Below are 22,288 nucleotides of genomic sequence, written 5' to 3' on the forward strand. Positions count from 1 at the left end.
AAAAAAAAACGAGCCCCTTCTGCTTTACACCATCATTATAATCCTGGCCCAACGAAATAAGCACTCTGGAAAATGAATGAAAATGTTGCAAGAAAATAATGATCACTGTTTCATGTCTACTTGAAGCCAGTACAAGCCTGTCCTGCTGTTGCCTTAAGAGTTCCCACCGACTTTGCACAGCCACACCATACACATCATCCCCTCCTTTGCCCAGGCATCAGGGACTGTAGAAATATGAAGAATTAAATCTGAAGACCAGCTTCTCCCCTCCCAAACTGATCGAACACGGGAATATCCTGTCATACACTGCTCCCAAAACCATAAGGGGCTCAGGGGGAGGAGGGAAATCTGCTTTAATCAAATGCCACTTGAGCCTGACCCCTGAATAGCTGCGATCCACGGGAGTACACAAATCACTCAACTTACCCTGGTTAAAATTATACCCAGTTGTTAAAAAAAAAATCAAAACAACCCTGATCTGCTATGAAACGTCCCTGTGTCCTCCCCAAAGGTCTAAACGATTATGCCATCATTTTCTTTTGCCCAGACCAGTCACTACTCCGTGTGGTACTGAAACACACTTGTATGAAAATGCTAACTTTCTCAATTCACACTTTTTGTTTCTCTCTGGAAGTCTGTATGTAGGCCAGCCTTTAATATAGCAGCATTTTTTTTTTCTTGCTTAATCAAAGCCTCGTGTGTGAGGACACTGACGCACAATAACTCGGTGCTACTCAGCCAAATCAGAACACCCCGCGTTCAGCAAACAGAAGTATGAACCACATTTTACCAATCTACGACATTACAAGTCAGGAAGATTTCACAAGTGATTTTCATTTCAAGTTTTTGATTACTCTTTTTCTTTGGAAAACCACGCTCTTGGCCAAATTGGCTTCAACAGCACAAAGCACTCAACCCATTCTAATGCACACGTTCACTTCCACAGGGAAGAAAGAATTAAAGCAGGTAAGGATTCAATGCCATTCACTATCAACTTTTACATACTGATAAAGAACCCTTGGAAAAGAGTATTTCTGAACATACAGCAGCCCTACAGCACTGCAAAGCCTACCTGCTCCCCTCTGCTCTGCCTATACTGCTGAGGAAACTCCACTCCAGCAAAGTCAAGAGATGTTTTGTTACCAGTTGTTCGACGATAAAATACCTCCAACAGCGAGCAAACACATTACCAAAGTCATCTCTTCCTGCTGCCTTCAGGAGAATGGGACAAAGGACTGCCAGGCTTAAAAATGTAACTGTGGTACAGAGAAATCAAATCAAAAAAATGGATGGGGGGATTTCCATGAATCTACTAAGAGGAGGAAGATAACCTCAACACAGTAAGTCAAGGTCACACAATGCAAGATTTAAGGTTCTTCTTCCAAAAGATGCAAGAAACATGTATTTGTGTTCTCTTTCATGTTTGTTGTTTTTTTTTTCTAAACACCCAAGACACACCTTTATATTAGAAAAGAGGGGAAAGAATTAAAAATTCTCTCACTTCCTTACTCAGAAAATAACTCATTGTTTCGATGAGCCACTAAATTAACTTCAGCTGTAGAGAAAATGAGTCATTAAACAGAACAATCAAAAATTTCACTGGAGAGAGGGGGAGGAGGTAAGGAGGAACTTTAACCTTCCTCCTCCCCCGCCAAATAAATGACACGGTGGTTTGAAAAAATAAGCAGAATGCAGTAACACCTCTTAATAAATAAGGCTTGAAACGGAAAGCTACAGAAAACTGAAGCAAAGGGAAAAAACAGAGCCAAGCTTCAGATGACTGTAGTAGCTCTTGGAGCATTTTAATCCTCCAACTGTACTCCAGCACATCTGGAAGCATTGCATGGAGCAGCAGAAGGGCAGAGCTATCTTTAAGAGGTTACTTCCAGACGTAGATCTGAATGCCAGGAGTTCAACAAGTAGTTAAAAGCAGGTTTTGTTTTTACAATCACACACCCGCCAGACAGCACACAGTCGGTTTTGTAATGCATCACTGGGGACAAACCTGCAAAAAGATTTTTTAATAAAAGAACAAAAAAATCTCTTCCACGGATTCATCTGAGTTACTGTGAGATCAGCAGAAAATGTTTTAGGGAAACGGATTGTTCCCTTCTATTGGAGTCAGTTACTCATTGAATCCCCATGTAATCACTAAATTTGACCAAGAATTGAGGGCAGAAAGGTGGTTTCCCTGCCTGTTTCTCATATGACATCTGGAGTAACTATACCAGGTCTGAAGAGGGCTGTCTGAAGCCATTACACATATTTTTCATTTTCACACGAAAATGTTTTCCACATACATATATGACCTTATCTAAATTAAAAAGGCTAATTTGTCAGTGTGGATTTTGGTTTTGACAGAAAATGTTTGTTTGAGAAGATAACTAACACAGACAGCTAAACTAGTATAAGTACTGAAGCAGCAGTGGAATGATTGCCCATAGTTATCACAACCCTTCCTGGCCTTGACCCTGTCACACCTACCCGAATGAACTGAGCCTGAAGAATCAGAAGAGAATCTCAACAATGGTAAAAGCTGCAAGTATAACCACAGGATATGCAGATAAAGCCAGAGATGTGAAAACACCTACCAGATAATGATTTGTATCACTCTCGACTTCACAAAACCAAAACAAAAACCTTCAAAAAGTTACAGTGAAGAACAGTAAGAATCTACTGTGAGAGTGTGCATCAGTTAAAAACACAAACAGGTTGCAAAGTTCTACAATTAACAACAGGGGGTCCTACAATGCAGACCTACCACCACACCTTCTTGTAGTCCTTCCCTTGCAAGCACAAAGCAGTCCTGCTCACAGTCTGTTGCTTTTACCTGTTCCTTCAACCCAAATGCAAATGCTGAAATGTGACCCAAATCCATGATGAACATCACAGGAGTTACCTGATAAAGGAACAAAAGCTGATGAGCTACTCTAACGAACGCAGAAGTAAACAAGCTTGAATCAAGACAGATCAAACATCTCATCAACCTTCAGGAGAAGAATTTTTGGAAAAGATGAAATAACCAACGTAGGAGATAAATCAGACATTGTATTACAGATCATTTAGAAGCACTTTAGAGCTAACTCATTACTACAGCTAATTAAAATTAATGGGGACTTGCTATTAATTCAAAAAGAACAGCGTAGTAACAGCTTACAGAAAAAGAGAGAAAAAAAGTTAAAGGGACACATGCTAAATTGAGGTATGCTGCCCTAGTCCCACCGACTTCAAGTAGGTACAGCAATTTACATTAATTGGAAACTCCTCCCCTTCCCCACCAAGGTGAAAAATACTTCATAGCACATTCATGCAGAAGGATCATTCAAACCTTCCTCCAAAATGTGCCCACACAAAAGGTGTTACAAACACCTTACACCCTTTTTTTCCCCTGTGGCAGTTCTTGGCACATCAGTGCTTTCCACTGCTGCAATCCCACAATGTTATCAGCACAACTAACTTCATTCACACCTATGTTTAAAATTTTATAACAGCCTATCAAGCTGAGAGATTATGAATCATTCAAGCCATTAAAGCCCAATTACATCAACTGAAATCTGAGCTTCCCGGCATTATTCCAATTCCTCTTTCTGCTCACTCAGCCCCTGCACCCCTTCCTACACAACCTTCCCTTCTCTAACCTCGTGAAACTCCTCTTACAGAAGACCCACAAACTGGCCAATAATTTACACAGCCAGCCTGCCACTCTTACCCTTCAACAGCTTTAACCACCAGCGTTCTGTACTTGTGGTTTTCCCCTCTCCTCTCCTGCTCCCAAAGACCAATCGTTCCATGGATTGTCTGCTCCTGCTCCTCTGGATCAGGACACTGTCCTGTAACCAGGTGTTTCTTCTCAGCGCCCACACTTGATCTCTGCACGATTATACCAGTTCAGATACATTTAATTACCATGTACATACTGACACTTGGCTTCACGGTGGATTAATTCAAATTAAAGTGATTAAAATAATCAAATTTAGATTAGCAAATGAGCAAACTTTTTTTTTTTTTTTTAAATGTTCTCAGTGGTCATTCTCAAACACCAATAACCACTAAACCACGCTGATCTGCAACATAACCTTTTAATTCAGCATTTAGTACAGCCCCTGGTTAGACAATACCATTGGTGGATATTTATGCAGACTCTTAATAAGAAATTGATGACCAATACAGGTCATTATTTAGTAGCTGGTTAAATATTATGACTTTTCAAGCTGTGTTTTAAAGAAAATCTGGACAAAAACTATCAAAACCCCTGAGCACATAAGGAAGTTGCTTAACAAGATAAATGCTGCATTTAAAGATAATTTTCTTTTATTTTTTTTAAGCCTCATTTCCATTGAGCAGGTGAAATGGAGTAGACATGGCTACTACAGAATTCAGAATTTCAGATTCAGTGAAGTTCTTGGGATTTTTTACCTCAAAAGCTTTAGAAAGGAAATCTGCTTTCCTATCTTTTCAGCTGATCTCACTCAGCTTTGAATAAGCATTAGGTAAGTCATATGCTAAAATGAAAACAAATTTCTCTGGGCATCTACTGAAGCAGCTGCTGTTCTCAAATGTGAGGTTTTAGCACTTCAAACCCCAATCATGTTCACTACTAGAGCAATGGGTTTATTTCCTCTGAACACTTGGTAGTTACACTGATTGCTAGGTCTGTTCTCGATTTAGGCAGGATTAGTTTATTGCAGCGTATTGAGTCCTGAATGCAGGTTTATTTTTGAGAAAGCAAGAGAAATATTACTTCAACCTGAACCACCCCACTTTCTCAACCTCAGCTTGCCTTCTCCAGGGATGTGCTCCCACCACCTTCAGGGTCAAAACAGAATTTTAAAGAAATGTAAATATTTGCTCTCTTCCTGGGAAAGCACGACATAGGGAGGAGGGAAAAAGAGGGGGCGTATGTTTGAGGAATTGCTTCGGTATCATCAGAGAGTTTTAGCGAGCTGGTAAATGTCTGTGTAGGCAACCCCTTGGCTCTAAAGGGTATTTCCTAATTAAAAATAAGCACCCCGTTTTCCAGAGCATCCCTCCCGAAGAAACATCTCACCACTGCCTCCCAATTAGATCAAATTGGGTGGCTGGCTCTTTTTTTGTTGTGTGCATGATAATACAAAGACTCTCCCGAGTTCCTGCTCAACAAAGGCTTGCGTGAAACAGGCTTTGAAGACACAATAACATTCCTCTCGCGAGTTTCAAGCCCGGAGGCGAAAGGCACCAAGTAACTACTCAATTCTTCCATCTCGAGACACATTCCTAACCTAGTTCAAAGGCCTGAAAAAACATGCCCTAGCTACATGCCTGCACACCTTCAGGAGGGCTTTTCCTCTCTATCACGGCTCGCTGGAGAAAGAAGTTCCACACGGGGAAGAAGTAAATGCATTTCAGAGTTTTTGTTTCATTTGGAAGAACGCTCCAAGTTGTTTAAAGGGTTCCAGGCTGTCTTGCATATGAACTCATCAGCTGCATCAATCCATTTAGGAATAAGGGATCACCATTTACGTGTTTAAAGTGCAGTGTTCGTTCAGGGTGCATCAGTTCTTTCACTGCTTCACCAAGGAGCAGCTGTGGGAGGAGGGAGCGTGCACAGCAGCTGGAAAAGGACGAGGGATGATTTGGAGCTGTTTGGCTTCCATCACTGCTCTTCTATTTAGTTTCATCTGCCTGTGTTTTGATCTCAGACTGCTAAGATAGATGTAAATCACACACGGCTATCCACCCATATCAAGATATCGGCGGAATTCAAGACCATTCTGCATCATGTTCACCAGATGCCGATAAAATCAACAAAATATAAGCTTATTTCCAAAATACCGACATCAGAACAAATATTAACCTTCGAGGAGAAAAAATATTTACAGTTTTCAACGTACAGCTTCCTAAACAAACTAAATTCCTCTTTACCCATTTGATTTTGCTGTTTCTCAGAAATCTGAATGTCATTATGTGTAAAATAAGGAAATATAAATGGCTACTAAAGAATACATCAGCCTAACTACAGCTGCCATTTACTGGGATGGATCCAGCACACAGAAACAGCAAAGGCAGCAGAGGTGAGACCCCCACACACATCCTTTGAAGGGTAAATCTGCCCAAAAATCCTGCAGGACTCCACCCCAGACATGCCAGCCAGACTGCTTTTTGAGATTCTTGAACTGACACACAGTAGATTAAAAAGTTTCCTTTGTCTGAAAGGGTTTTTTTAGTACACCCAACTTTAAATGCTAAGGTTTCCTTACCTGTATTCCATTTTTCCTATGCAGTCAAGCAATTAACTCTTTAGTACTCATCACTTCCCTTTGTTTTTTAAAGGGCAACAAGTGTTTTTTTGTTCTGCAGTTTAGTTGACAATATTAAAAAAAAAAAAAGTTGTCTGTGATCTGCAACACAGGGAAGTGGACCAAATGCTAAAAATACCATAACACAGCAAAGCATGAGGGTATGCTACAGTGTGCCTGTGCTTTGCAAGCAAAGAAGTCAAAAAGAGAAACAGGGTAAATGTAGCAGGTCAAAGAAAGGCAATTTTTTCCATTTTAACAAAGTAGTTCCCACTTGTCCAAAAAAACATTTTTGTCCTCCTAAGGATTTAAATTAGTCACTTTCGTTTTCCCCAGGTGAAAATGGTTCAGTTTGAATTTACCATCACTGCAAAAGGTGAGTATTGTTCATTTTTCCCTTCATGTAGCAATGGTACAGATCTTCCTTCCCACCAAAAGGAGGAACACACTATCTAACTGCATCTACAAGACATTTCAAATCCTCTGGCAAGCTGAGCTGTCCTACCTCTCTCAGGGACTGTGCAGCTGAGGTGTGTGCTGATGGTCATTTTTGTGAAATACAACTGTACTATGAAGGGAAAATCTTGTGGATAAATTCCAAAATCAAAAAAGAAAGTACAGTAACATTGTCTTAACCTCAACTGAGCGATCAACTTGTTAGTTTATGTCCTCATTATTCCGAAACATTCTGTTCCATAAATGCTGTATTTTGCTATTTTGAAGTAACAAGTAATTCAGAATTGGTGATCAGGAATTACAGGAGAGGAATCGGTAACTCTGACAGTACAAAGTTTTCTGAGGAACTTAAAATGAATCCCATCTTTCAGAGACCACTCAGCCAGCACCCCCACCATTTACCTACGGTGCCTGTTCTCTAGGGGTTAAATTCTCTTTTCTAACATAGCAATCTTCTCTTCAAAATGAAGGCCAGCTTGCTGAAGATTAATTACCATCCAATGTTTTAATCTAAAAGATATCCTCACTAACACACATCAGCTGTCACTCGAGGTGTCTTTGCATCTCTGGAGCACAGCACAAGTCCCAGCTCCAGCCACGGCATTCCAAGCTCCCCACCTCCCTTCCACTCCTCTGCAGTCACTCACCAACTGATGAACAGCCAGCCAGACCCCAGCTCAGATACTCTGCAAGAAGAGAAACCACCTCAATCTTCTACCTCACATCTACACTTCCTGATGTTCTTTTACTCCCTCAACCAACATAAACGTCTTCTCCACAACTCTGGGCACTGCTTTTGCACAGGAATGTTACTAGAGATGGACAGACACGCAGTATCTTGGAAGGAGAATGAAGAGGGGTCTGGTTTTTAAGCCTTCAGTTCAGTGAAGTAAGGGCAGAAGGAACCCATACAGTCACTGGCCTAGTCTCCTCTGCTCCGTGTTTGAGCTTCTCACTCCTTCAGGGAACTGTGCACAGACCAGTTAAATATTTTATTGACTGGCAAATCCAGCTTACGGAGTCCCTGCCCTACAGCTATGTCTTAACAAATATTTGTGCACCACGCTGAGAGCCTGACCGCTGTAAGTGGACAGGTACCACGGCTGATTGATATGTAATTCTCATTTTTTCTAATCACACAAAAAGCATGTCCAGCCCTCAGGTGCCCTAGTGAGTTAAACATGTATAACTTACACAGGCTGGAGGAGGTGGGGTGAGGGGGGAGAAGAAACACAGTCAGTTAAAGCTGTAGATGTTCCCAGCCCCTTCCTTCCTCCATTCTATAACACCCATCATCAGAGAGTTCAAATGTGCAAGGACCCTCCAACAGCTCTACTGGCTGTAAAGTGTACAACCTAATTCCATTCTTCCCGAAGCGTATCTTATTTGGAAATTTAACAGGTCGTTTCTTCCACATCCCCAGCTTCCAAAAAAAAAAAAAAAGAATTTTACAACAGTTGACAAAATGGACACAGGCAAATCTTCTGTGAGGCACCACCAGAACGGCACCTTTCACCTTCCAGCTCACCTGTGGCTGACACCACATCTTCTAACCAGACTCCCAAATTATTACAAGCAGTTAAACACACACAGACTTTCACTGTCTCACCTCCTTGATCAAAAACTACTCTGAAGAAAATACACTTTGCAATTACCCAAGGTTAAATCTCTAATAATAGTCTTCAGAGAACATGACCTAGATATGTCAAACATGATCAGAGAGATATATATCAAGACATCTTTTAGTTAGTTAAGAGTGCCAGGCTTATTTAAATCTCCTTTATCTGTTCACACCTTGGCTTTGTTAAATTTCCCATCCTTTCTGTAAGAGGAGAATAAAGCTGTTAAACTTGAGAATCTTTTTCCTTTGTTTAACATTACTAACGTCTCCTCCTTTACTATCTCTATTTCATGCAGTCAAAATAATAAACACCACAATCACCATTTATGAAAACCCCCAAATTATCTAAAAATGGCACAGTGCTATTCATTTTTGTGAATACGTACTCTAGAATATCAGGTCACGTACAGATGACCAAAAGCCAGTTTTTAGCACTCTGTACTTAATTCAGATTCATACCTGTGGTTTACTGCAGTGGTCATGACAGGGATGCTACAAAACAAAGAGTTCAGGAAAGGAAAGCTGGAGGCAAATTGTGCTTACCTTACCAAGCACATCCTCCTGTTAAGGTCGGCAGAATATCCAAACAGCAAAACAAAACAAAGAATCTAATCACAACTAAGGAACAAATGTGCTTCCTAAAGAGATCAAAAGAAAAATGCAGAAGTAAAAACACCTTCAGAAAACTGCAGTACCATGCAAAGTGAGTGCCTCTGACTCCCTGTGTACATCCAGGCTGTCCACATTTCTCTATACTCATCCTCAGAGTTTCAAGTATCGCCATCCCAAATCCCTTCAGACCACAAACACCTTGCAGTTCTCTCCATCCACATCATCACACCACAGTTTCTCTGTGTCCCCCAAGTCATTTCTCTCTCTCATTTCCATCTCCTTCCCATCCCATTGCTCCTAAACCTGCACCTCAACTTCCCCACTGTCTTAAATCAGCAGCCCCCAGTCTCCCTTCCAGCCACAGCACAGCTCCCAGGAACAGCTTTACCCTCCTTTTTCCTCTCTTCTCTTGAAAGTGCTGGATTGTGTAACCATCAATCAAATGCAGTTTTCAGTTTTCACTGAGATCCGCACAGAGGTTAAACCTAAACCCAAATTAGTTTTGGAAAATAGTAATCTGTTTCTCTTCCATATCACTGGACGTTAAAATTATTTTTTTTTACAGCTTATGTGACTTTATTTACACAATTACCAGTTCTGAACAGATCCACTTTCAGAGCTTCAAAAAAACTGGAAAAAGCCACCCCACTTTCTTCACAAACAAGCTATTGTACAGGTAGTGCAACTTACTCAAAAGTATATTCAAGTACATTTACTTTCAGTACTTGTACTCACTTGTATTTAGAGAGTCATGAACAGCCTACAGTCCTAATGAATACAAAAATTTTAGCTAAAATAAAGCAGTCCTGAAAAAACGCAACATACTCAAGATATTGGTCAAATAACATTCCCACTTCACAGCTGCTTGCTGCATTTTATTTGAGTTGTAATTCTATATTTATGAGTGTTATCTAAGGAAACACATGATCTCCCTACAGTAGCTAGTTAAAAACGAGCATCATCCTCACCCTGCAATGTCCTGTTTCATTTCTAAATTTGAACCCCATTCAGAAACCAGTTTAAACATTAATTAAATGTGTGCTAAAGAAGTCCCAGATAGTACTTCATAATTATCTGAATTTGTTTATAAATCATTCCGTTTCGATTTCTAAGCCAGGAAGACAAAAGAGAAACACCTAAAGCCATTAATTATAAGCTTGTGGTCTTGTTAAACAGAAGAACTGCAAATACACAAGTATGTGGAGGCACAGGCTCAATTTTGGCAAATAATTAGCTATGGGGGAAAAGTGGTGTGTGCATACAGTAAGAAATGCACTGTTTTGTCTACAGTAATACCCATAAAGCATGGAAAACTTTCATAACATACTGGTATTTACCTTGGTGGTGACCCAAAATTACAGAAACTTCTGTTCTTCAGTTCTGGAAACAACCTTCCCCTAGAAACTTAATTTAATTGAACAAGTCTCATTTTGGCACCCTTGTGGGTCCTTTCCAACTCAAGCATATTCCAGAGTTCTACGATTTGCTGTGTTTCTGTTGTTCCACCTTAAGTTTTCTAACCTGAGGAAAAGAACCCAACTATTTAAAACTAAAGAAAAAATAATAAAAAAAATAAGCAAGTAGGTACCTAGGTACATGACACAAGAACTACACGAGTATTTTTCTGTTTACCATCGTGTGTATTTTCATGAGACCCACATAAACATTTAGTTTTTCCTTAAAGAGTGTTTTGCTTTAACTGGATACGGGCAAAAGAATTAATAGATGCCACTGTGCTGCATTCCCATTGCACTGTATTCCATCTTCTTACATCCCAAAACAGCCCAAACCACCCATGCACTGGGTAAAACAGGCACCATCAAAGCTGCAAGAGAGCCAAGTTACCACTTGCTTACAGTACGCATATTCCATACGGTGTTATTAGCACTCAACTTTCAGGAGTTCTCAGACTCATCAACAAAATGCAAATGAGGCTTTGAAGCTTCAGAGATCAAAGCCACGTACCTGGATTCGTGCTACTATCCTACTACAGCCTTTCCTGCTTCTCCAGGGCCAACATCTCATGGTTTCCTCTTGGGAATATCTTTTGACTACATGCTCAGAACACAGCTATCAGCAGTTCATCTTCAAAGCCCCTGCTCGTCCGAGGAGCCTTCTCACAGCAATCCCAAAAGCAGGATCGACAGCAGATCCACAACATCTGCTCACCTGCAGGATTGCATTTCTGTGCCAGGGTTTTGCTATTGGGGGGCTACAGCGGTGGCTTCTCTGGGAAGCTGCTGGAAACCCCCATTCACATACCCCTGTGCTGCTGGGGGAGGGAGGCAGAGAAACGGGGAGTGAAGTCAAGCCCAGAAAGAAGGGAGGGGTGGGGGGAAGGCATTTGAAGATTTCATTTTTATTTCCTACTGTCCTACTCTGATTTGATTGGTAATAAAACTGATTTCTTCAAGTCCAGTCTGTTTTGCCCATGACAGTAAGTGGTGAGTGATCTCTCCCTGCCCTTATCTCACGAGACTCATGAGCTTTTTACTGTATTTTCTCTCCCCTGCCCAGCTGAGGAGGAGAGTGATAGAGTGGCTTTGGAGGGCACGTGGTGCCCAGCCCACCACATCCAGGCATCCAAAACCCTAAGCAGGAATAAAACACCTCTTAGGGCTGCAGGACTCTTTCCCCTCCCTTTCTCTCTGTCACAGGCTGCTGTTTCCCAGCATGGCCTGGCGACTGCAGCAACGTGGCCTTCCAGCTACAGCACAAAAGTCCACTCATCAGACGATCCAAGCACCAAAGAGTCACCAGCTAGGCCAGACACACGTAACAGTACCCAGCTGTCTGAAGGAGAGGTAAATGTTTGGTCAGGAGAGCATTCAGAACTGCATTGAAACTGCTGCACTTTTAACAGGATGAGAGAAGAGAGCCAGGGCAGGGCCAGCTGTTTGGAAACAGCCAAGAATTTATGACAGGGAAGGCAACGGGATTGGAGAGTGCAGAGGAATGCTGTGGGTGCAAGACAAATGGTTTTCAATTAAATTTGGGAAACAACATGATTATTTCAGCCAGTATCCTTAACGTTAGGAAGAATAACTACACTTGAAAGAGGTTAAAAATACTCCAGAATCTAATGCCTGAAGAACTTTGAGGCAGCTGGCAGGGAAGGACAGGGGAGCAAGGGATGGGAAAGGAGTTAGCTAGCTTGCAGTAAAGCAGCCAACATTTGGGGTCCTTGTCTTGTAGACCTCAAAACCAGAAAATTCCACAATGGGTAACACAAGAGTTATCCACATAGTTGCGGCCTTTGGGATGGGATGGAAGGCTGCTCTATGGACAGGGGAAATCAAAAAGAGCATGTGGACTCCCTTTGCCAATTCTGAGATTAAAAATGTACAAAAAAAACCCACAAAAGAGACAAAGAGTAAAGAAAGGGTACGTAGTGCAGCCTTCCCCATCCCCGCAGCTTCACCTTCCCTTCCCAGCTCCAATTGTTTTCACCTCTCAGCTGTACCTGCAAACACAGCGAGTACCTTTTCCTTCCTCTTTCACACTGCTCAGACACCAAGAGGAGAAGCAACAAGCACGACCTCCCCACCCTCAGCCAAACAGCCTCACCTGGCAGGAGGAGCACAGGGGAAGCTGACCCAGACTGGACAGCCTGGCTGCTTGCTGGGAAGAGCAGGCAAAGCTTTGGGAAACTGGAGCACCCCTACTGCACCTGGAGTCTGCACCTTCTGGCTGAAGGTGCTCAGCAACTTTGTCAGGCATGTGCAAACAGACTGCTTGCAGTGCTGTGCATCACTCACCTCCAGGTACGTTTTCCCAAGGTATAACCTATGTGGGCCAACCCCCCTGGCAAAACTAAGTTTCACCTCCAAAGCAAAAAAAATACAAGGACATGTCAAAAAAACAGCTGTAAAAACAGTTGTTTGTTCAACACAGCCAGAACATCATTGGGTTTCTCCCCTTAACATGCTCAACAGATGGGCTAGTTGGGCTGAATGCTGCAAGGAAAGTTTCGGTTCACGGTAAGAAATCTGCGAAATAAGAGCCTAAAGGGTTAATGTCTGAGAAAGCTACAAGCAACTAACACAGCTTTATAGTGGGAAGGGAAAGGGAACAGCCATGGCTACAAACTCCCCATATAATTACAACCTGATTCTTTCCCTGCCTCCCAGAAGAAGCTGTGCTTGCTCAGTCCAATCCTAATTTTGGGAAATAAGAACCAACTTCAAACAGCAATTACTCTATTACACACTACTTTTTACAATGCTGCCCTGCAAAACATCTGCATGGTATTTTTCAGCCAACTCTTATACTAGGTTTTCCACATCCCAGTCTTTCACTGAACAGCACAATCACAGCAGGCACCTATCTACCACCACCATGGAGAACACTGCCACAGTTTTTACGGTAAAGACACTCCTATCAGATGGCCACAAAAATAATCATTTCCTACCAGTTACCATTTCAACCAGACCATCAATATTTGCACTTACCCTGAACTTTGAAACTGGCCTGGTAATCACAGGCCATCTAAGACTAACACCTAATATTGCATTGCTCTAACAGCAACAGCAGCAAGTGCTAAGCAGCAAATGTGAAGAGACTATTTTGCTTTCGTTCAGCTTATAAGGTTGGAAAACGTTTAAAAACGGCAAACAAACGATCCCAGGCGTGGTACCAACACCAGCCCTAAGTGGTGCAGAGCAGAGTGAAAAAGCAATACAAACAGTAAGGTTATTAAACTTACGATGTAAACAGTGGTAAGAGATTCATCTCCCCAATGTCATTGCACAGTATTCATAGTAAGCTCCTTAAGCTACCGTGATTGCTGCTGTAGTAAACCTCAATCGCTCGCTCAAATCGAGTGACCAGATTAACTAGATAACTATCTGCTGGTGCTGGTCTGCTGCTGAAGGTGAAAACACTCTTCACCTTTCTCACAAAAGGGCTCACACAGGTGCACTGCATTTTCTGAGCTCTAAACAAGATACCTGTGTTATGTGCTGCATGAAGCTCCCACCCAACAGAAACATCACACTGCTTGCAACAATGCTCCTACTCATCTTACACATCTGTAATCAACGTGCAACAGCCTGACAGAAGTTTTTCCCGAATTAAAAATGAAAAGCTTCAGGAAGAAACAGAAACACATCAGTCAATGCCAAGGACACAGTTCTTAAGGCCCATTTCTTATGCTGTTTGTAACACTGTGGTGGGTTGTGGGACAGCCACACTTAGTATCAACTGAAACACAAGTGACAGATGAAACGCTCTGAAGACTTTGAAGGCTGTTTTCAAATTCACAGCACCTTCCAACAAAACTGAATTAACACTGGTCATGGCCCCGCGAGGTGGATGCTGTTAGTCGTGTTCTGCACACGGGAGAACACGTGCTGGCACGGTTCGCTGCTTTACCCTTGGCCACAAGCGTGATTACTGGCCAAACCAGGATTACAACGGGAGATTCCTGTTTCCAGACCAAAACCAGAGGTAACTCGCTTTCACACCCGCACACTTTTGAAGCACATCTAATTCTGAAAAGTAAAGAAACGCGGCAACACGATACACACAGTATTGTATCCCCAGCCGAACAGGAGCATCCAAGCGAGCTTTGGAAGCACCGCCCGGCCCAGGCAGGTGCAGGCCAGCAGCTGGACACCCGCAGGGATGCCGGCCTTCTGGTCGCTTTTGACACCAAAACACAATGCAGGGAGCCCAAAAGGCACAACGAAAACAACCCAACGCGTGGCGCTCCCGCAGCACCCCCCGGGGCTGTTCAACTCCCCGAACGGAGCCACGGCTCGCCCCGGCTCACCTTCCCCGGCAGGCGCCCGGCTCCTACATCTCCTCCCGCTTCTGGAAGCTGATGCTGGCGTACGCGCTCAGGTCCTCGCCGCAGTGGCCGCTCCCTCGCGGCTGCCCCGGGGGCTTGGGCGGCAGCGGCTGCTTCGCCTCTGCGGGGCCGTGCGGGTGGTGGTGGCGGCGGTGGCCGCAGTCCCTCACCAAGTCCAGGTCGATGTAGTTGAGCCCGTTCTCCAGGGCGGGCGCGCCCCCCGGCTCCCTGCGGGCGGCCGCCTCGCCCGCGCCGGGCCGCAGCCACACGTTCTCGAAGGAGGCCGAGCTGTGCCGCTTCACCTCCTCGGCGCCCCCCGCGCCGCCGCACGGGAAGGGCGCCCCGAGCCCGCCCGGCGCCCCGCGGGCGGCGCTCGGCGTGGACGAGAAGGTCTCGGAGCTGTGCCGCCGCCGGCCGCCCTGCGGGTCGGCGCGGATCACCTTGGCGCTCTGGTTGCGGCCGGGGCTGAGGCTGACGCGGGTGAAGGCGCTGCCCGCGCCCAGGCCCCCCAGCAGGGAGGAGGAACGCGGCGGCGCCGCCGACAGCTCGGCCGGCGGCCGCGGCAGCTCCGGGGACGGCGCGGTGGCGGCCGCCGGCGGGGGCTTCTCGGGGGCGGCGCGGCCCCCCCGCACCTCGGCGTAGCTGAGCGGGCGGGCGGGCGAGCCGGGGGACGGGCTGTCGGCGCAGTCCGAGCAGGAGCCCCCGGCGGCCGCGGCGCCCCCCCGCTGCACCGCCACGTAGTCCCGGCCGGGCCGGGCCGCCCGCACCGCGGCGAAGCCGGGCGGGCAGGGGGCCCGCGGGGGGCCCGGCTCCATGTTCATGTACTCCTCGGCCGCCTCGCCGCCCGGCGGCGGCAGGGCCATGCTGAGGGCGCCCGAGGGGAAGGGCGGCTTCTCGCCGGCGATGAACTCGATGTTGACGTACTCGCCGGGGCTCTTGGGCTCCGGGGGCAGCAGCAGCGGGGGCTGCTCGCGGGCCCGGGGCAGGGTGCTGGCCTTGGGGCCGCCCAGCGACAGCCGCGTGGGCCGCGCCAGGCGGCCCTTGGTCTGCACGGCCGTGTCCACCTTGCGCGGGGGCTGCGCTTGCGGGAGGGGGCCGCCCTCGGGGCCGCCGCCGCCGCCCAGGCTGTCGCTGCTGGTGGACGAGGACGAGTCCTCGGCGGCGTAGAGGAGGCGGCTGGAGCCGAGGGCGATGCGGGGCTGGGGGCTGCCCTCCTCGGCCACCCTGCCGCCGCCCCGCCGGTGCACGTGCTTAAAGGAGCGCGGCAGCGAGAAGTAGGAGTAGATGGGTTTGTGGTGCGCTGCGGTGGCCGCCTCCTCCACCCCCGGCTGCCCCGCACCCCCGAAGTAGCAGTCAGGCGGGGTGCTGGTGGTGGAGCCGCTGGCTGGGGACATGTTGATGTAGTCGCTGCCGCCGCAGGGCAGCTTCCCTTCGTTGCTCTCCACCGAAAGTTTCGGGTGGTGGCCGGCCCCGTTTGTCCAGATCTTGCCGTATCCTGCAGAGCTGCTGTCGGGGGAGTAGCTGCCGCTGGGGGACATCATCATGTAGCCGTTGGAGTCCACGGTGGCTGGAGGGTGGCGGCCCCCCCTGCCAGGGTTGATGATCTGCTGTGGAGCCGACACACTTTTAGGGCTCATGGGCATATAGTCACCACCCTTGGGGGGCGCCCCACCGCTGGGCACAGGGGCTACACCCGGTGACATGGGCATGTAGCCATCATCCGTGTGAGGGGCGGAGTTGGTCCGATGATGGCCACTGTCCAGGTGGTGCATCTCCAGGCACTCCTCTGGGTAAGAGTGAGTGGGCACAAAGGCCGAGTGGCGGTAGGAGGGCAGCCGGCTGCTGCCACAGGGGTAAGAAGGCAGCATCTCCGTGTACTCTTCAATGGAGGCCACTGAAGACTGTGAGGGTGTCTTCTGGTGGGAGATGGTGGGCGAAGTGCCTGCAGAGTGAGTCCGCTTCCTGAATGCCTTCTCCAAGTCGGCAACCTCCTCGCTACCACCTCGAGGACAGCAGGGTGTGCTAGGATAGCGGGGCTGCTGCTGTGGGTGGCAGGTGCGTGGGATGAAGTGGCCATTGGGGGCTGCCAAGCTGCAGCAAGAGGAGGTGGCCTTCCCCCCCATACAGATGTAGTTGAGGTCTTCGTCGCCCCGGGCTGGTGGCGTGTGTCCCAACGAATCGGGGGTCACGCTGCGGAAAGAGCTGCGAAAGTCACACGGGCTGGAACCGTACTCATCAGAAGAAATAAATCCACCATCGCTAGGGGAGCCAGAAACCGAAGCGCTGGACCTTCGTGGAAACAGGCAGTCTGAGGTGGAGCCGTGGCCGCTCGTGCTGCTGGATGACAGGCTGACTGGACTGGTGGCCGAAGGAGAGCAGCGCGAGGAAGGCATTGGGATGGAGCGGCTGTGGTTGAGTGGAGGATGGAGCCTGGAGTTGCCACGGTGTCTGTGCGAATGAGTCCGGTTAGCACTGGGACTAACTGGGCTACCATCCACAGAGGCAGGTCTTGACATTGTGCCTTCCCCATCGCTCGATGCTCTAACCCGGAAAGAACTGGGTTTGCCACCCGTACCTCCGCCACCAGCAGGAGAAGTGGCCGTGACGCTCTCGGTCCTGGACCGCCGACTGAGGCCCACCTGGCTCGGTGGAGGGTTGTTGACGTGGTGCCTGCTACGAAGGGGCACAGAGATGGGGTTGGAACAGTTTGAGGAGGACTGGCTCTTGCTGCGGGGCCGGAATTCCTCACTCATGGCTCGCATGGCCTCCAGGATGGTTTCATGCATGTTCTGTGCCACCACTGAGTCATCCACCTGCATCCAGAACTCACCGGGCCCGGTGACAGCTGAGCGTCCCACCTCAATGAAGAAGAAGTTCTCAGAGTGACCACAGCGGCGGATATTGAGCAGCTGCAGCACCACAGCAGCCGCATCTGAATTCAGCTTCACAAAGCTGATGGTCTTGTTAGTCAGGCACAGGCGGTAGATGCCAATCAGGTTCTTTGTCTGGCCTAGGCCCTTGGGCTTCAGAATTACTTGCCAAACTTCCTTAAAAGCTGGGCCAGGGGCTACCTCACCGTAGCTGTCCTCACCTGCTTCCCCCAGTCCCACGCTGCTGCCTCCGAAGGTGACGTCGCTGTGGTGGTGGTGGTGATGGTGATGGAGGTGGTGGTGGCCCTTGGCCCTGTTGTGCAACTGCAGCAGCGCTTGGTACCAGCTCTCCTGTTCAGGCTCGCTGTCAGCTGCAATGGCAAAGTGCTCGTCCTTGGTGTAGAGGGCCACCAGGTGCTTGTTCTTGGAGTCAGCCCGTTTGTTGATGTTGAAGCAGCTTTCTAGTGGGATAGAGCGCTTGGGGGCCCCTGACTTGTGTCTCCATTTCTTCTCATTCTCGTAATACTCCAGCCGGGCGGGTCCAGACTCACTGGCTGCCCTCAGCACGAAAAATCGTTTATGCATGCTCTTGGGTTTGCGCAAGTAACCCACCTTTCTGACATCTGAGAAGAAGCCCTCGTTATTATCCGTGGGGCTGGCCATGACGAGAGGCGGTGGAGCTGCTACTGCAGCTTGCAGTCTGCAAGACCCCAAAACAGACAAGCCAGCCGTAAAAGGCAACCACCTAAAATAAAATTCATGCAACAACAATTAAAAAAAATATATATAAAAAAAATCCACGGCAAAATAGCTCAGGATCCTCTTTTGAGAACAGGACGGGGGAGGGACAGAAGCAGGGTGAGAGCAGCTGTTCAGTGGCCGAGGCAGCTTCCAGCACCAAATCAGAGTTTGTGTTGCTGTTTATGCCCAAATCGCCCTTAGATGGGTTAGCTCGTCCTTAAAAAGTCCAGTCTCGCTCAGTCCAGACGAAAGTCTTGTCCCAGGAGCAGCTGCCGGGAGAGACGCATCTTCCCTTGCAGGGGTCGGGCTCCGGTGGGGCCGGGAGCGGGGCGGGGGTACCCTTCCTCCGCTCCCTGCTCCCCTTCCCCGGCTCAAGTTTGCCTCCGCGAGCAGCGATCTCTGTTGCAGATTAAATATCCTCTCGGGGGCGGAGATTGTTTTGCAAAGTCCGGCGTTTCCACCCGAAAAATACACGCTGCTTTCCCCCCCGTCGCCCTCCCCCCCAAAAAAAGAGAGAAAACAAACAAATAAAAAATTAAAAAAAAAAAAAAAAGGCGCCCCCAACACAACCTCCCCCAAATATCAGCGCCGAGGCTGCTGCTCCCGCTCGTGCGTGCGGAGGAGGCTGGCGACCCCATTCAGTCCCATCTCGTTAGGCAGAGAAAGTGCCATTTCCACACGCGGCGCAGCCCGGCAGCGGCGGGAGGGGAGGCAGCCCGAGTGCCGAAGGAACATCCTCTCTCTTCCTCCTCCTCTTCATTCCAGGCGGCAGCGCCTCAGCGGCCGGCGGCGCGGCCCCCTCCCGTGCCCCAGCCCGGCGGGCGAGCGGGCACCGCCGCGGCGGCTCCTTCTCCGCCGACTTTCCCGGCGCCCCGCACCAAAACAGGCGGCGGGGGCCGCGCTCGCCGGTCCAGCCCCCTCCGCCCGCCGCCGCGGCTCGGGCTCGCTGCGAGCAGCACAACACGTGACGGCGCCAGTGCGTGGACCATCCCCGGAGCCGCCGCCGGGCTCCGGGCCAGCGCCGCCGCCCCGCCCTCCGCCCTGCCCTCCCTCGGCGCGGCCGCGGGGCCGCCGCCAGCGCGCCCCCATTGGTGCCGCGGCCCGTCCGTCACGGCGCCCGGCCGGGCTGGGGCGCTGCGCATAGTAAAGGAGGCGTAGACGCCATTCAGCGCCGTGTTATTTATACCCGCCGCCCGCGGCCTCCGCAGTGTGGCGGCTCTCCCGGGCTCGGGCAGGCCGGCGGGGCGGGGAGCTGTGCCCGCCCCTCCCGCCCGCAGCCCCGGCGGGGCAGCTCCGGGCAGAGCGGGGCCGTGCCCGTCCCGCTGCCCGCGGCTCGTCCCGCTGCCCGGGAGCCGCTCCCGGCTCAGCCGCGGCCGCTTCCCCGGCGGGAGCGAGGCCAGATCCCCGCACAGCTCCCCCCGGTTCTCGCGTGTCCTCGGGCCGTTCTGTGCCAGACCGAACCGGACCGAACTGAGCGCGCAGCGGGAGCGGCCGCGCCGGGTCTGGGCTCTCGCAGTGCGGGCACATCCCCTGCTCAATGCTGCCCTCTGCGGGGGCGGGCCCGCCCTCCGTTTGTCTGCAGGGCCGGGATGCTGCTTTTGGGGGCTCGGCTTGCTTTTCCCTGCCGCTGTTAATGATGGTGACCCCGGGCATCCCGTGCAGGGCAGTGGGGCTTTAATTAGCCCCTTGCTGGCACTGCCCTACCCGAGCAGGCTGATCCCCAGCTGGTCAGAGGTGAAAGCACCACGGCAGTGTTCACACCTACTCTTTAAGGTTAAAATTCAATAAAAAAAAATTAGAGTCTCGTTTAGATTTGGGTAAGTACAAGCAAGGAACAAATAATTGTTAGGCTTTTTCTAATGCATCTGCATTACCAAGTTGTTGCCAGGTAGATGATGGTTGTACAGTTATTTCAGATGAGCATTTAGCTGATAAAAAGGTGAAAAATTCCTTTGAAATAACTACAGAAAAACTTGGAAAACCCAGGAAGGGCAACAGGCAGCACTGCAAGCCACCTTCTCACGTTATCCTACAGATAACATGGTAAAACAGAGCACTGTTCAAAGGTATTTACCAACACAAGACGACAATTTCTAATGTAGGAGCAGAGTCTAGCTGGTAAAACACGAAGAATGAGAAGGAAAGACAATCCAACCTATAACAATAACCTATATTATCACCACATTCTTTCCTCCCCTTCATGCTATAGTTCATCATGACAAAACCAGATATTTGTATTGATATCTGTTATACAAACAGAGCTAAAGCTTATTTCAACCCAAATGTATTTCTATCCTCCAGCAAGCAGCATGCCAGGAAATCGCTCCCCCAGCCCACACCACAGAGCTGTGGGACAGAATTGCAGCTCAAAGGCACATTAAGATCAGCTACCATGGCTGTCATGAATGACAAAGTAAGTTTTTTTGGGCACCCGTGGCTCAGATGTCCTGTGGCAGGACAGTAACTCCTAACCCTCCTCTCCCTGTACCCTCCCAAGCATGGGAACGCATGTTTGTGCACAGAACACGTGGAACACTTTTTCAGTTAAACATTCTACACGTAGTAGGTACAATTACTAATATTAGTAAATAAATAATAACTTGTATTTGCTCTGCTCCATTCTTTCTCTTGGCAGGTGTTTCACTGATACGCACACATAAGTAGAATGATCTCTTGGTGGAGGATAACCACTGTCTTATTTGCACATTGTGTTGCACAAGGGAACGTGGGTTTGAGGGTAAAAGCAGGAGACAGTGCTAGAATCAAAGAATTTCTTGAGTTGGAAGATACTCATAGAGATTATCAAGTCCAAATCTCTGCTCCTCACAGGACTACCTAAACCCCAACCACACGGCTCAGGGCATTGTCCAAACACTCCTTGATCTCTGACAGACTTGGTGTCGTGACGCCTTCCCTGGGGAGCCTGTCCCAGTGACCAACCACCCTCTCAGTAAATAACCTTTTCCTAATGTCCAATCAACTGCCCTTGAGACTTTCATTCCACTCATACCGTGTCCTGTCCACAGTGTGTGGGCAGACAGTGTGTTTAACTGTGCTCCATTCACCTTGGGAACATTATCTTCAATAATAACTGGGCTTGCAGATACAACAAAATTTGGCTGTTCTTATCTGCTTATCAGGGGGATTCAGTAAATGTCCCAGAAGTGTTTTCAAACTACATACAGATTCATGTCCTTTGCCCAGCAGAAATAACAAGCAATAACAAATACTTCCAGCATATTTCAAAAACTATTTTTCAGAGATAGTTTGCATCATGCCAGACCACATCTTGGAATTGTTTTCTTGCTTTGGGAGTTCCAAAGCTCTGAAGTACTGCACTTCTCTCTAAGGTACATAAGTGTGCACACCAGAACGCAAAGAGAAGAATGTACCCTTGTTTTTTGTATTTAAATACTCCTCCTGCTTTGAATTTTTAGAATTCAGACTTTGCAATTATTTGCAAAGGATTTCACATAATAGAACATCCTGGCAGAAAGACAAGGCTTTAATTCCCTGTATAAATACCTATGGCTAACCCTCTATGCAAAAAATTCATCTTCAATAAACGAGGACAAAATCAGGTTTGCTCTCTCAGTATCCATGTCCAAATCCTAAAATTCCATGCAACCAAGTTTCTGCAGTACTCTTTAACCATCTCCATGTTCAGATCACACACCTCAGAATATATTGGAACTAACTATGCTCTTGAAGCCAGTCTAATATAAAGAAAGGAAAGGACTGTAATAGAACAGATAAGGATCAAAAGTTCCTAATTTTTATCTACCTTATTGAAGGTTAAGTTAGCATGGGGTAATCTCGTAAGGAATAAAGTGCTTGAGACAATAAGTTCTCAGAGTGTCACCGCTAAACCCGGCAGAGCAAAGTGGATTATATTTTGATGGGATAACCAAAACCTGTGTTT

General features: G+C 48.0%; 1 protein-coding gene across 1 annotated transcript in view; it reads right to left on the reverse strand.

The window, feature by feature from the left end:
- IRS1 (insulin receptor substrate 1) overlaps positions 1 to 19,305 on the reverse strand; it is a 43,693-nt gene extending 24,388 nt beyond the window's left edge. The window contains exon 1 of the mRNA XM_027905101.1: positions 14,738 to 19,305. Coding sequence (XP_027760902.1) covers positions 14,761 to 18,288 — 3,528 coding nt within the window. The 5' untranslated portion in view covers positions 18,289 to 19,305 and the 3' untranslated portion in view covers positions 14,738 to 14,760. The remainder of the gene's footprint in view (positions 1 to 14,737) is intronic.
- Between the last annotated feature and the right edge of the window lie 2,983 nt (positions 19,306 to 22,288).

The sequence above is a fragment of the Empidonax traillii genome, unplaced genomic scaffold (genome assembly GCF_003031625.1).
Source record: "Empidonax traillii isolate 1590-97213 ecotype Southwest subspecies unplaced genomic scaffold, ASM303162v1 scaffold1122:size435736, whole genome shotgun sequence".
In the NCBI taxonomy this organism is placed as follows: Eukaryota; Metazoa; Chordata; class Aves; order Passeriformes; family Tyrannidae; genus Empidonax; species Empidonax traillii.